The sequence below is a fragment of the Prosopis cineraria genome, unplaced genomic scaffold (assembly GCF_029017545.1).
Source record: "Prosopis cineraria cultivar Desert tree isolate PC_DT_omini unplaced genomic scaffold, ASM2901754v1 PC1117, whole genome shotgun sequence".
NCBI lineage: Eukaryota > Viridiplantae > Streptophyta > Magnoliopsida > Fabales > Fabaceae > Prosopis > Prosopis cineraria.
In genome coordinates this window covers 16,223-32,560 of record NW_026556442.1, presented here as the reverse complement: position 1 = coordinate 32,560, position 16,338 = coordinate 16,223, and the positions used below count along the sequence as shown (strand labels likewise).

The 16,338-nt window shown below is 34.7% G+C and overlaps 2 protein-coding genes across 2 annotated transcripts; one reads left to right on the top strand and one right to left on the bottom strand.

Annotated features, from left to right (window-relative positions):
- Positions 1-3,285: 3,285 nt before the first annotated feature.
- On the top strand, positions 3,286-14,243 carry LOC129299322 (tRNA threonylcarbamoyladenosine dehydratase 2-like). Its single transcript, XM_054937784.1, is given in 12 exon segments — positions 3,286-3,617; positions 4,011-4,054; positions 4,651-4,744; positions 5,803-5,950; positions 6,655-6,738; positions 6,740-6,866; positions 7,763-7,899; positions 8,397-8,531; positions 8,711-8,926; positions 12,235-12,359; positions 12,899-12,956; positions 13,849-14,243. Coding segments are annotated over 12 exon segments (1,551 nt in total). The 5' UTR covers positions 3,286-3,345; the 3' UTR covers positions 13,960-14,243.
- Positions 14,244-15,335: 1,092 nt separating this feature from the next.
- On the bottom strand, positions 15,336-16,020 carry LOC129299323 (ATP synthase small subunit 6-A, mitochondrial-like). The gene has a single exon (XM_054937785.1). It carries the CDS (start codon positions 15,881-15,883, stop codon positions 15,716-15,718), a length of 168 nt encoding a protein of 55 aa, XP_054793760.1. The 5' UTR covers positions 15,884-16,020; the 3' UTR covers positions 15,336-15,715.
- Between the last annotated feature and the right edge of the window lie 318 nt (positions 16,021-16,338).

The following is a 16,338-nucleotide window of genomic DNA, read 5'->3' as shown; positions in this document are numbered from 1 at the left end:
ACAGTGACATCAAACCATCGCCTTCAACCCCACATCTTCAACCAACTCTTCAATTCGACTTCCTCCTTTCTTTAGTGACAGTGACAAACAAACTCCTCATTGATCTCAACCTCGTGATAGCGACGATGACTTGCTCCAGTGACAGTGACGATTTCCCTTCATTGTTTGCGGGAGAGACCCTTCAATTTCTAGGTGATTCTGGTTTTGAATTCTATGTGATTTCCTTTCAGCGTCTTCACTTATTATCCTACTATGATTATCACTGTACTTTAATCTTCCATTCAAAGTAGAAATTCCCGTCATACCATTATCATTGATTTGAAAGTTCTATCTATCTAGTTTACCTTGAGAAAATCTGATAGTTAAAAAACTTTATAGACAATAAAGACTAATGTTATTGGAACATTGTACATGATTGCCACGCAAAAAGAGTAGGAGCATGGTTTGGAGATTTTATTCTTTTTCTTCATTTTTATTGGGCAGTATTTGCTTACCTCTACTTTAGAAGTATACGGAGGTCCTCTTGTGCACCCACAACTGGAAAGCTATTGAGGTAATGTTATCCTATTTAAGTGCTAGCTCAATCCAACTTATTATCTATGTCATATAAAATGAGTTGTTATAATTTTTATGACTATTATAATTTAGAAGAGTTTGTTGTATTTTTGTACAACTTCTGTTGAGAACCAAAAAGCAAGATGTCTACCTTGTAATGTTGCTGCTAGAATGGAGAAATTATAAACAGTAATGTAGTACGTATTTTTGTTGATCTTGTTTATTCAAACAAATTTTTCCTATATTTCAATGTCTTGTTTTGAAAATATGTGAGCTTTTTCATTCTGTCATATGCATACAAAATGCAATCATTTTGTTTAGAATTGCTTTATTTTTCAATAGATATAATGTAGATGAAATACTTGACCATGATTTACTTGACTAAATCATTCATAACATCATAATGAAATCATGTAAGTATTCAAAAATCACAATGAACCTCCAAAAAATTATGTTTCAAGTATCAATAATATTTTGAGTCTGTCATCTTTTTTATCTATTCAGTTTATAACTTTAAACATTACCTTATAATTGGCATATCAGCTTATGATATTGGATTAATATCAGTGTGTTTTATATTGTGATTTTGTCTTTAATATATTTTCTTTGTTATTTGAATAATAAAAGGCAAACTTGTTATAGCATTAAATCATCCCATATCAATTGGCATGTGAAATCTAGATTTCTCACAAGATAATTGTAAATTGTGATGGGATGTTTAATAATCTTTTGAATTGCTAGTTGCAATTTTGTGGGTGTTGTGTGTTAATGTTTGAATAACTGTTTGTGATAACTATTATTTTATTTTAGACATAATATTTTAGATGCACTGAAGCATAACGTTTTAGCTGAAGATGAGAAAAAAAAAAAGTTCAAGTCAAAAAGCTCTTAGACGCATCTCATAATTCAAGCGAGCTACAAAGAAATACTGATCAAGGAATTCCTTGAAAGATTAAATAAAAATGTGATTGTATTTTAAAGTGTACTTATAGCCATCTCTCTTATTTTTTTTTTTTTGTAGGGTAAGATGTAGTTTAACATGGGGCCTAATATTGTTCTTACCCCCATGGTATATTTTTTGATATGAAATGGCCTATAATCTTTGTTTATCATTTTGATCATATTTGACAGAAAAATAGACCAAAATCTAATATAATTATTGATGTTTCATTGAAACTTTTGTTATTCATTCGTCTTCTTTACATTTACTTATTTTTCAAGAACAATTTAATTGTCCTCCATGTTACATGTTGAATTCGCATCATTTACAGTTTAATATGACTTGTTATAGAATACACAATACTTAAACAAAAGAGAACTTATTGTGAGTGTTCCCTTATTTTTTGATTTGGGGTTGCAAAATTAAGGGTGCAAGAATTTTGGTTTAGAGTGCAAGGGTTTTAGCTTAGGTGCAAGATCTAGTTTAGGTTGCATAGCTTCTGACTTAATCATTTTCATGTAAATAGAGGCACATGACAATAAGATACTTTTTGTGTGTTTGATTTACATATAATCCATGTAAAGTATTCCTCAACCATATTTGTGAATTTCTTCATATATTTCTTTACATGTAATCTATAGTTGTTTTTCATGTAACTCAAGGCCACTGATAGGAGCTGCTTTCTATGTGTTTGATTTACATGTAACCTGCTAAAGATTATATGTAAATCATTCCTTAATCATGCTTGTGAGTTTCTTCACATATTGATTACATGTTATTTATATTCATTTTCATGTAATTTTGGGGATTGTCAGGGGCGTGCGCTTTATGTGTTTGATTTACATGTAATTCAATAGAAATTACATGTAAATTATTGTCAAGCATACTCATAAATTTTTCCCACAATGATTTACATGTAATCAATAATCATTTTTATGTAATTCTAGGGGATTGATAAGGGCGTGCTTTTTATGGATTTGATTTATATGTAATCCATTAAAGATTACATGTAAATTATTTCTCAGATATGCTCACAAATTTTTCTCATATTGATTTACATGTAATTATAGGGGTGTGATAGTGGGTACACTTTTGTACTTGATTTACATGTAATTTATAAGATATTAAATATAATTGTTCAAGTTAGAAACCTTACACCCTAAGCCCAAAACACGTGTATCCTAAGCTAGATCCTTTGCACCCAAGCCAAAAACTTTATACCCCAAGCAAGAACACGTGTACCCTAAACATAAGCTTGCATCTAAGCTAGATCTCTTGAACTCCAGCTAAAACTTTTAACCCCAAGCTAGAATACATGCATCTCAAATCCAAAAGCCTTACATCTAAACTAGAAGCCTTGCACCTAAACCAAAATCCTTGCTCTCAGCTAGAAAGTCTTGAACTCTTAAGCCAAAATTTTTGCTCTTAAGCTAGAAGTCTTAAACCTTAAGTCAAAATTCTTACATCCTTTGATTGTTAAATTTACATGTAATCTTTGATGATTACATATAACTAAGGGGAGTTGAATTTTTTTGACAACTCTTCATCTGCTGATCGAGTTCCAGCAAACGTATCATCAATTATTAAAGCAATGACCAAAGCTCTGGTGATTGAATTTTGTACATCTTTTTTAATTTCTTTTTAGTTAACATAGAGGAGCATTTTAGTCATTTAATCAAATTATTTTATAAATAAAATAATAAATTTGGTTTTTTCAATCTATTTGATCCTTGGGTATAATTTTAGTTCCAACTAGGTTATCTCTACCAAGTCTTCCCTTTTTTTTATATTCATTCTTACGGGGAAAAAAAAAACCCCTCAACGAAAAAAAAAACCCAAAACTCGAGCCAATGAAAAGGGCTGATTCAGGTCCAAATCATTCGAGCCAGCTGACGACGTCTCTATTCAACGAAACCGGAAAACGGCCGAGGGACGTCGGCGTGCAGGGTAATTCCCAGGATTCGGAAGACCTCGAACACGGTGTTTTGGCAAGAGCTTATTCTTCGACCAAAGATAAAAAGATACATAAGCGGATGGACAGAGCCAAGTATGTGGCATTGGTGGGAGCTGGAGCTCTCTTGGGCTCTGTGTCTACCGTCTTCGTTCTAAAGCTTCTACAAAAGTGAGTCAGTCTCTACCTACTTGCCTACCGAGAAATGTATAAGTTAAAATTACCTTTTTGGACGCTTAGCTTTGTTTCCAAACTGTAGCATGAGCAAGTGAACTATTTCGTGCCTCTCTCTCTTTGGGTCTAAATGTACATGTGACGGAGATAGTGTGAGTTCCGGGAGAAAAATTTGGGTTGTAAATGCAAACTAGAAACTTTGTATTCATTAATTGGGGCCTAACCAATAATATGATCATTTTGTCTTTGGAGGCATGATGTTGCCTGCTAGGAAGAAAGCTAAGGCTGGGAAAACGGGATATTTCAAATACTATGCAACGCTTAGTGGTTGCCTCTTGCCTGGATTTGGAGTTTGTCTTTTTTCAACGGTACTGACTATGATTTTTGCAGACGCAGTGTACAGCAATGCGGAAAGAATACTACTGAATTAAACGGTAAGTGATGTTTTGTCTTCAACTTGTCTGATTTTAATTAATCCTGTTCTTATCTGATGCCCTTAATCTTTGCCTGATATGAAATTTCTTGGTTTTAGCATAAATGGGGTAAATATAGGAAAAAGAAAAGCATTTGCAGTAACATTCAGATGATCATTGATGTGAGCAAGTTAGAGTATTGCCATATACATATAAAAAGTTCTTGCTAAACAACGGACTTTTTAGGGGCTGGCTAATGATACTGTAGGTTGAATCTGAATGTGGTTATATGGGGTATAGTGAATTATTTGTATTCAATCCCTTCCATTTATTATGTGGTGTTTGCAATTTTTGCTTAACAAATAGTAATTTTAGGTTTATTGATGATAGTGGTGGCACAGTGATGTTTATGCCTATTGTGGCAGTTATCCTGCTATTCTACTGCAGGTCATGCACATTTGCTAAGGAATACTGTTCATGTGTTTCAATTATCAACTAGGTTGCAATACGTAGTTTGTGCTCTCACATGGACAAAGTTTTACTTCATGCCATAGAATTAAGAACACTGGTTGTTGTTCAGTGTTTTGTTGTAAGTGTGGGTCTTGTGTCTTGTACAGGTATGGAGAAATGTACTGCCACTCATAAGAAGAATGATAAGGTGGCTAAGGAAGATCTTCTAAATGATGAGATTGTTTCTGAACACCTGACTAGGTATGCCAAGTTGTCACCCTTAATCTCACAATTCCATTTAATAAATTATCTCTTTGCCTCACTATGTATTATATTGTGGAACTTGTTGGCACATGTGTTACGATCTTATTCACAGCAAGACCATTGGCTAGTAGCTCTTATGCTAGTGTAGGTCAATACCAATCTTATGAATCAATATATTTGGCCTTTTGGTATTATGCTGATGTAATGGTGATGGGATATCTAACTAATTAGATTTAGGATTTTCATTTTATCAAGATGATTACTTAGACTTGAATTAGGATTTGATTTAAATAAATGTAATCTTTTAGATTACTAGATTATCTTTTAAATTATTTTAGAATATTTGCATTAAATTATTAGGATTCCAGATTCCTTAAATATTCTCACTTTTAATGCTTTGATTTTAGTACTAGGGTTCAGGCCTATAAATAGTACCTTAACACATTTTTTTTGCATGCCTTTTTGAATGGATAAGAATTGAGTATTATTTGACTTCCTTTTGAGTTTTTCTCTTCTCTTTAATCTCTTGATCTCTGTTCTCTCTCTCTCTTTTCCCTTTGCCCCTCCTCCGTTTTGCATCAACTAGTTGTTCTATATGTCTAGACATTTAATTTAGTCTGGATGTCACTTCATAGATTTCTGTCATGCATATTGTCTTACTAGCTTTGATAGGCAATTAAAGGTTTTTACATGTTACTTTGTCTGTATGATGAGTCTTGAGACTAATAAACCAACAAATTTGAGTTACCATTATTGCACAGGCTTGTGGCTTGTTTCTTAGGCTTGCTTAATGTGAACAAGCTGATTAGAGAGCAATTATTATATTTTAGCTATTATGTTTTGGCCCAGTGAGAATGAAGCTTTTTTTTCTGTCTTTTGTGACTACTAAGACAACATCTCTTTTAGTCTCTATATCATCGCTTAATGTTATAGATTTATTTATGGTACATCTTCACATTCTAAGGGATATGAGTCACGTTTATGAGAGATGTCTTTTTCTTGAGCGTTTACTTATCAAACAGTTTTTTCCTCTGGAATATTCATTGTATTAATAGGAACATTCAGTTCTTTGGTTTTGAATCTCAAAGGAAAGTGACTGCATCATATGTTGTGGTCATTGGCCTTGGAGGGGTTGGTAGTCATGCTGCATCTATGCTTTTGAGGTCAGGGGTTGGCAAGCTACTTCTAGTGGACTTTGACCAGGTTTCTTTCTGCAATATCTTTCCTTCTCTATGTTTTGTTTTCTCCATTTCTTTCTTTGTATTAGGGTTTCAGTGTGTCATCCCTGTTTGTTTTGTGCTCTGTTTCCTTGTGAAAGGTGGAACCTCAAACTACTTATGTCCAAGCCTCTATCTGATGGGCTGGTTTGTAATTAATGTATGCTTTCCTAATGTTTGTATTTTATTAATTTTTTCAAGTGCCATAAGTGGTGGTTTTTTTTGCCAACTTATATTACATCATAATGTTTTATGAAGTCAATTGTTGAAACATGGTTCGAAGCATTTTAATTTAATTTGGAGCATCTTTCCTTCAGATGCTAGATACCCTCTGTAATAAGGAACATGTCCTGTCAATGTAAGTTTTAAAATCTATATGTGAAGAGTAAAGATGTAATGATGTTGATTGTTGGTTTAAAAAACTGGAGGGGAATCAAATATCAACTGGGTACTTTTGCTTTTATCTTCCTGCTAAAGATATTTTTAAAAGCTTCAGATATCACCTTTACAGCCGTGTGCTGTTATTTACCCTAGTATAAGCCATTGTATGACTTAAGAAGCCCATAAATCGTTTTTTTTAAAACATCTCATAAATTAGAAGGAATTGTAAATTTATGTCATATTTGGTTGCATTAGAATCTTTATAGATTTTTTTACAATAATATACTCATTTATTTATTAAATGAGAAGGTTTCTCTTTCTTCACTAAATCGACACGCTGTTGCAACAAGAGCAGATGTTGGCATCCCAAAAGCTCAGTGCCTCAAGGAGCATTTTCTTATCTATTTTCCCGGAGTGCCAAATAGATGCAAAAGTTCTGTTATATGATACATCTACTGAAGAAGAAATTCTCTCAGGCCATCCTGATTTTGTTCTGGACTGTATTGACAACATTGATACAAGGTATCTTCTATTGAATTACTCATTATTTTATTATATTGATGTGTGCTAGTATTCTCCCTTTTAAGGAATATTTTTCATACATCATAGACATACCCCAACTTGATGAATTTGGATAGTAATGTGACCCAAACCAGTAATACAACAGAAACGATAAATAAGACAATAACAGCACTAAATATGAGAGGAAAATGCTGATGTTTTTTTGTAATAATGAGCTGAATGAACCAAATGAGAGTTACAAGAAACACTCTCTGATTCTGGCAAAAACTCTATTTCCTCTATAAAATCAAAATAACTCTGCCACCAGATTACAAGCTTCAAAATAAAAGTTCCCTCCCACTGGCATTCGAGAGGCCAGTCTCTCCTCACAATTTCATTATCCTTTTTAACCCCCACTCTCCAACAAAAGACGACTAATACCTCAGCGCATGGCTTACACACAGCCTATACTACCCACAGATTCTAATCATGACAAAAGATCACAAATTACTGTTCCTTACGGCTAGGGACTGAAGGATAAGTTCCTGGACCAGTTAAAGTATTCCACTAGAGTTATTCCTCCCCTTTGACTTCCTCCGATGTCTTAGGAAAATAACGGGCTTTATCAGATAGTATACCTAATAATCGTAAAAGTAGTTTTTGCTTTTACATCAATGATTGATTTTTAATTCACTTGAATGCTTACACTCAGAGTTGTGAGAATTGTTGAGATTGTAGATGTATCAGCAAAGGTTGTAGATATATGTACACTAGTCAATATGGTTTGGCTTCCTGGAAGGATGAAACCCAATGACACATTCCTACCTTATGATCATCTTCCCTTTTTAAAGTCATTCTTATGCTAACACGTAATGATCTTGAGTTCACTTTCAATTGCTTGATTGTGGATTGTGATAGGTGGCCCTTCTTGCTGCATGTGTACGTAGGGGATTGAAGGTTCTATCTGCTATGGGAGCTGGTGCTCGGGCCGATCCAACAAGAATACGCATTGCTGATCTAAGAGAATCCACTAATGATCCATTATCTCGAGCTGTAATACTTTGACATTGCCTTTTTTTACTATTACTTATATTTTGTTGGGCCTAAAACCGCATATTGTAATTGCTTAGGCAGTTTAACCTGCTACTTAGTTTTTCCTTTCCCTATTGTATGCACTAACGCCTATGTATCCTAAGAGTAAACCAATGTCTTGCCTTCTCTCACATGCATTCATATACTCAGCAAAATACTTGTACTAAAAAGCATGTGTCCGCACAAAGGTTGGAACTCTTTTGGATGCAAGAATCTTTAAAAGACCAAATTTTATAGATCAGTTTATAGATTCATGGGTAATCTAGACAAGATTGTCCTCTTGGCATACTTTTCATGTTACTTGGAATATCAATATTTGATGTTCAACATAAGTGTTACTATGAAAAGAAAATAAAAGCCAACATGAGAGCAAGCTTTTTCATGGTGATGTTTCCCCTTTGCCTATATTGCTATTGTCAAGATTTCTGACAATAATTATATTATCATACCTTTATTAGGTAAGACACCGCTTGAGGAAAGATCATGGCATTGAAGGTGGTATTCCTGTTGCCTTTTCTTTAGAGAAACCCAAAGTAAAGTTGCTTCCATTCAAAGGACCAAGTGGAGAAGAGGAAAACCCTTCAGACTATCAGGTGAGGGTATTGGTTTTGTTAATTTTTGACTTACTAATAATACCACCGATATGCTTGTTATTGTTTGGTAATGTAGTTTATGCTTTGCTGATTATTATCATTACTGTAATGTTTAATGACATGGATCGCCATGAGTCTGCTGTAATGGCTTAGATTGCTGACATCTTATCTGTTGCTAGATTGTACCAGGCTTTAGGGTCCGTATCATACCTGTGCTGGGCTCCATCCCGGCAATATTTGGACAAGTCATGGCCTCCTATGTTGTGACATGTCTAGCAGGGTTGCAAGTTCAAACAGAACCTGTAGTCAATTTTGACACGGATCATTACCATACTCTTCATCAGCGCCTAATTGAGCATGAGGAGTCATTGTATGGCTCAGCTGTGCATGTGCAGGTATGAAGTTTACCTTACGGACATCTTGTCAAAGTATATAACTTTATTGTTGGGTAGCATATCCTTGCTAGGAGTGCATGGACAGTGGGGCATCTGAGTAATTTATATGTTTATATTCCTTCTCTGCACACAAACATTCTGTGTTACTTGAAAGATATATTTTGTGTGTTACTACTTTTACAACAACAGGCCTTATCCTAATAGATGGAGTCAGCTACATATATTGCATAATGTCATTGTGCTCTATCAACAACCAAAACTTTAGATATATTGTTAATCAAAAGATCTCATTCAATAACTTTATTGAGTGTTTTCTTTGACCTTCTTCTACCCTTTTTCACAAAACTCTAGACTTAGACCATATGTCCACCCTCTTCTTTGGTGCCTTCAGCAGCCTTCTTTCTACATGTTCAAACTATCTCAAACAATTTTCTATTATTTTCTTATCAATAGATGTCTCACCAACTTTTCCTTGTATGTGATTATTACTTCTACAATCTGTCATTATTTAATTTTTTGACATAAAAATTATCTCAAGTGGAAACTTTAGATTTTGTGAGAACTAGGATTTAGATCGCTCTTTGTAGGTTGGAAGGCTTGGTTTAAGGTATGTACCATGTCGAAAACTAAAATGGGATAGTAAAAAAGTGATTAAATTGGGATGAAAATGCTGCCGTGATTTTCTGAAGAGTGTGTTAAAGATGCTCAAAGTGAGATATAATTGACTAGGAGTTCCACGAGCACTGGCGTCTTTGGTCTTTGAATAAGCAGTTCGAAATTGAAGGAGTTGCAATTGAGCTAATGCAAGAGAAATTGAAGGCATTGCCGGGATGCCCCTGGGGTAGCTCCAAACAGTAACATAATTAACACTTAAGCTACTAATTATCTTGAAATTTGATAGAAACTCTGCTGCTCTGTATTATTCAATCCAAATACTAGAGTTGATATGACAGAAACAGAAATATAGTTATGACATAGCTATAGAGCAAAATAAGAACTAACATGCAGATAATAACTTGAAAGGTATCCGGCATTCAAGAGGCTGGATCCTCTCCTCAGGTTTCCTTCTCTAGATTTTTTGTTCCCTCCTCAGCCCTGAGTCCTCAATATTCCTTCCTTTCTGCTTGTCACTTCACAATCACCATGTGTCAGTTAGCTACTACCATCCTTCATTTTCTTTGCTTCCCTCCCAATCATCTTACTTCGTTTCTCCTTACTAGAATGGATTTTCAGCGGCTTTAATTGGGCCATGCCCAACTTGCTCATTTCTCTTTGTATTCCTAAAGTTTCAGTTACAGCAGGCCCGTTAGGCATGAGAAGGTGAAAATTAACTAATCTGATGCCTTCCTCTGGACCAGAATCTCCTTATTCATGTTACTGTTCATGGATTGTGATGGAACCCTCTACTCTATTAAGCTTAAAAATAAGCAAAACCAGAAAATACACTGTAAATGTAACCAATAATTACTATTGCTGAACAATAGAGTGGGATTACAATCAAAATAAAGACTGAAACTACACTCAGATGGCAATTACAGAGCATGAAACAACATAAACTACACGCTCTAAGCAGCAACATGAACACTGGTGTCCCACAAATACAAACTGAAGTAGAAAGATAAAATGATGAAGAAAATATGATCTTCTCCACCCCTAATCTGGGATTCCAGAGGCCAGAACTCTTCTCACTTGACCACAATTCTCCAATAGTCCTCTCCATCCCTCATCACGGAAGTACATATTTAAAGAGTCAAAAAGTAGTCATTACCCCTACTGACAGTACCCATATCCTAGGCTGCACCTAACCTGACTTTTCTTTTATCGTTTGAATTTTACAGTTATAAACCTTCAAATAAACCTCTTGACCACTGGTCTTAGTCTTCTCTAAATCACCTCCCTGCTAGATTGTCTACTGTTAGCCTTAGGAAATGACAGGAAAATCTTTTGGGAATCACCAGCTCTATCAGATTGATCCATTGAAGATTGAGCCACGCTGAAACTCATCCAAAAATGACCCTTGAGCGCATGGTCAAAGCAGTTATTTAAACTGACTGAGCTAAAGGAAAATAGCTACACCTCGAGTTGGGCGAGTTAAAATAACTGGTTAGCTTGCCAATATAGTTCATTTACATGACTTTCATGTATATCCTCAAAACTAACGCTCCTGGAAAGAACCTAATGATTTTTTTCCCCTTATGCTAAACCACACACAGTATGATATAGCTAAAGGATTTAAATTGATTTAGAACTAACAACAGACTTATAAGTTATTATTCTTAAATTAAACTCATTCTAGTTCTTGCTTGAAGAATATTTATACATGTCTAGAGATAGAAGCATTGAAACCATTCCTATAATTTCTTCGAAGTTCTAATAGTTTATTATAATGCTCCTTGACATGATATTGGAGCCTCCATGACCAAACAGTTGGGAGTTTTGTCCCTGCCTCTATCATTCACTTAAGTAGATTAAAGTTCAGGACAAGGTATGGGAACGTATATTTTTCCATGCCCTAATCCTTAGGGCTATGACTACTCAGAACTGGCGGTATGTGAATCAAACCCATAATAGCCTTCTCTTAATTGCTTAAGTTCTTAGCTATAAAGCATGGACCCACCTATTTCCTGGTATTTCAGAAGTGCCTATTATATTGAAGTAATCTCTTTTTTTGGTCAAATATTGGAGTAATCTCCTATAATTTATTTCAAAAGTTTGGTTACAAAAAGAAGAAACAATGTGCAGTTTACAGGATAATTTGGTTTATATGGTTGGTAGGAATATCTGCATCTTCAAAAGCATATCATTACGACATTACCTCTACATAAGTTATGGGATAGAATTTCTTATATGGCTTCCCTTTGGCGCTCTGCAAAAGGATATATATATATATATATATATAAAGGGAATATGTTTTTGACATGCAGAGAGGTTGACAAACTTTCTGTCATTTGCGAGTTATTCTGGCATTTTGCTCCTTTGATTTTGTTATGAGAATTTCCTGTTATTCTCTTTTGAAGACATATTATCGACCAAGTAGTATTTTACTGTTATCCTTAGCAAAATTTCTTTTATTTAAATTAAAACTGTCAATGTACTATCGTTAGTGGACATTTTAGCGATTCTTAAAGCAGCTGGCATGCCTCAACGCAATCATTGTGGATTCTGCAAAGTTGCAATTAAATACTACAACAAATTCGTCTAATTTTTGTGTTTGACTGTGTTTAATTCTATACATGTGATTGTTTTATTACCCACAAAAGAATTACGCATGTTTTCTATCATCTGTTGTCTTTGTTCCCACTTCAAAGGTTGATGTGGAAGAAGTGATGTATATTGCCAAAGAATTGTGGCACGGCAGAAGTGCTAGAGAGCAGTTTGCGAAAGATGTTGGACGAGGGATGTGGCGATCAGTTAATGAATTGATGCTTGTAAGGTATGGATGACTCTGTTGTCCTGTAGTGTGTCATTTCGAAGCTTGGCTCAATTACTGAATTACATGCATTCCTTCTCTTAAACGTAAGACCAATTCCTTTCAAGTTGCATATACCTACTCTAATTAACGTCCCTTTAGGCACTCTGGTGGCTTGCTCTTTCTATCAGTAGGAACGTAGGTCTGAAATCTTTGACTTTCGCTTTAATTTTCTATTAGATTACACGTACTCAAAATACATGTCCATGTCATCTAAACATTTGAGACAAATTTGTTTTCCCCAATTTAAAAAAGAAAGGAAGAAAGAAAGAGTGACTTTTTATGGAAAGAAATATGCTTAAATCATTAGTGAAGCTTACAGAGATGCCCTTCCACCAAAAAGAGAAAATAAGAGTGAAGTCTAAAAGCTTTAGTGTTGTATAGATGGGATGACAACCTAATCTTACTGCACATTTTGATCTCTTTTTCTCTTTACTATAAAATTTCCATGTATATTTAGTGACTTTGAACTCATTTGAATCTTTTCTGCTTTGACTGTTCAGGTGGGATCGCACTAAACCAGCCAATGTTTCAAATCTAATTCTTTTAAAATTCAAAGAGGTAATTTAGTAACTGCCGTCCCGGGAGTGAGCTTTATTTTGTCTGGAATGCCTATTTATTCGATGCATGTCTCTATATACGCACCCTATTTAAATAGGAAGTGCACCGCCCATGACACAACCACTGCTTCATAAAGGGTACAATCGTGAAATGTGACTTTTCTGCACTAAGCATCATTTGTTACTTAGGTGCTATTACGAAAATGGACCTCTGAATTTCATATATTCCTAGAATACTCCCTCTGGTTCTATTTATAAAGTAGAGAGAGAATTTTTATGATCGTATTTATAAGGCATGTTATTGGTTTTTTATCATAGGTTTCCTGCTTTACCTCCCTTTAAATTGGTGAGAGAAAGTAAGTTATTTATGTATATTTAATAGGGAGGGACAAAGTTGTGAATTTCTTAAACTTGTCAACAGACTTAATGAGTTTTAAAGTTTTTCTTTGTTCCATTAAAACATGTTAAAAATAACTTATAAATAAGATTAAAAGAATTTTTTTTTTGCGAGATCCTGAAAATTTATTTGAAATATTATTTAGTAGGTGATATATGAAAAATTCAAAGCTGCGTTTGATTATAACCAGTGTTCAGATTTCTGGGTGTGGCTGGAAGATTAAAACTAATAATAACGAGTTTATGTGCCAAACTATAGCTGTAACCTGCAAAACAACACCCAATTGCTAAACTGAAAAATAGTGGCTGAAAGATTTTGTTAGCTATCAAACGAGTGCCCTCTTTTGCTGCTGTCGCGTTGTAGTGGTTCTCTCTTCGTCCTTGTATTAGAGTTGTCAAAATCATTGTGAAGATAACATGTTTTAGATGATGTTTTGATATCTGTTTTCAATACTTGAACATATTTAGATGGATAATTTAGTTCTTTATTTGTTCAGGCGGATGAGCATGAGTCACGGACAGTAGATGATATAAAGAAGGAAGAACCAGAATTCTACAAGAGGGTAACTGGCGTTTTAAGACGAGCTGAATTTGACTTTGGGTTGTGATAAACATTTTGCTTAGGAGGGAATGAGTGATTTATGCGAGACTTCAGCTTAGGGTTTTGTCTGTAAGAATTGTTTTCTTGACAAGCAAGAAAGAAAATAAATTTAATTAGGTAAGAAAAATTATGTATTATTTTTCTTTTGATTGTGCTGAATTATGGAGTATGGGTTTGCCCTTGTGGCTAGTGAGATCAATTTTGCTAACGATCTTACCCTTTGTAATGTGAAGGTGCTTAGTCAATACTTGATAATTTTATTTGAAAACTTGCAATCAAATTATTCGGTCAGCGTGATGGTATCATTCAGAATTGATCAATTTAAGTCATGAAAATTTCACCTATCTCGATCGTACTAATATATATATATATATATATATGTATATATATATATATGTATGTATGTATGTATATAGTTTTATTCGCATGACAATGCTAAGTTCAAATCTCCGGTCAAAGGTAAAGAGAAATTAGAATCTGTGATGCCAATTTTAAAAAAATTCAAGCCCAAGCAATATCATTGGAGCCTGGAGCATCTTAATTTTAACTGGACTTTTATGGCCCATGTCCCTAGTGCTACCTTGCTTAACATGGTGAACACGACACGAGCTGCTGATCTAGTATTCTTTTTGGACGCTTCAATATTTTTCGTTGACTACCAAGTAATTGGTCCCTACTCTCAATCTAACTGAAACTTCTTTTTCTAGTCCAAACCTTGCAGCCTTATTACCTTCTCATTTTCTTTCTTTCTTTCTTTATTTTTCCTTTTTCTCAATGATGCCTCTTTCTTTGCCTGTCTTCTTCATGTAGCAATAGTCTGCTCTCTGCTGGCTACCTTTCTGCGTCTTCTTTGTTCAGCTTAGGGTTGCCTTTATAATCCATTGTCACAAAAACAAGCATTGACTTATCATTTTTTTTTTTGAGATTTTCTTTTGAGAAATATATATTTTATTAAAAATTAAATTGAAGAACACTCGCATCCTATATTCTATTTTTATCCCGGTGATATTGATGGGAAACTGAATCCGTTTGTGGAAATGGATTAGTATGTTTAATAGAAAACGAAAACAAGGCAAAAAGGTAAATCACTTTCTGTAGATGAATGCCATTGCTAAAAACAATATCATGTATTTTTCAAGCATAAGGATTGACGTTAACGACTCAACCAAAAAATCGAAAAGTCAATCTATTGTTTAATTGAAAGCTTGGCAAGGATCTTTTTCCATTGTTAATCAAAGATCAATGCCGAAACCCTCTTCTGTTATTACAATCTATAACACCAAACCTCTCGACTATGACGCTGAAAACAAAGTGCAGAGCTGGAAGCCATACACACCACTTGGAATCACCTGGAACATAAGAACGAAGCAACCTCGTTAACCAAATCCATAAGCTAGGATGGATTAAAAGAAAATAATAATGATAGAATTTGGCAATGCAGCAAGAAAATCAACTCGGGCATGAAGGACAAGAGAGGCCTAATACCAATACACCAATCACTTCAGCCATGACTTTCCCTGGAATTATTCTTGCATGGTGCACCCTAATGCTCCTTTCATCCTGGGATTTTATCATTAGCCTAACCGGAGGGAGAGGGGACCCGTGCTACCACTAACAATCTATAATCAATTTATTCATAAAGAGCTGAGTATTGTGCCATCGAGTTAACGAGTCACTGTTTCAGCTTGCCACGATCGGAAACATGAGAGGCGCACTCATTTCATACAGCAAATAATAGAGTTTGAAGAATGGTGATAGATAGGTTACCTCCTGTGCTCTTGAACGAACTTAGACTTCTTAGCATCTTCCTCTGTAAGACCAGCGGTGAACTTGACGATTAGGGTTCCGGTGATGGCGAAGCCAACCAGGAAGGGCCAATTCCGATTCCACTCTCGCTTAAAGAAAACAGGCCATGGATCGAACTTCCTCATTTCTCGCTGCTGCTAAGCCTTCTTTTCTCTTTTCACCGTCTTGCTACCTCCTTTCCCTCAACCGCGAAATCCGTAGGTTCCGAATGCTTCCCAGCAATCAGCCTATACCCGCATCGCAAATTTTGCAATGGACTGGACTTTCGCGACCCAGTCCAGAATAGCAATATCATGTATTTTAATCAAGGTACGTAAAATTGAATTAATCATTAAATCGATCATGATATTAAATCATAGGTTAATAATTCAATCGAGGTTGAATTGAAGATTGAATCGGTGGCAAACCGGTCATGATTAAAATAATATAATTTAAATAAAAAGACATTAATTATAAAAACATTCAACTAAATCCAACCATTCAAAAGTCTAACAATAATAAAATACTATATTTTTGAACTTAGTATGCTCTGCCTCTAATTTTTTATTTTTTGACTTCAATTTCACTTTTTTTATTTTAT

Excerpts from the sequence above, each read along its gene's own strand:
- LOC129299323 (XM_054937785.1), bottom strand. The coding sequence starts at position 15,883 with ATGAGGAAGTTCGATCCATGGCCTGTTTTCTTTAAGCGAGAGTGGAAT.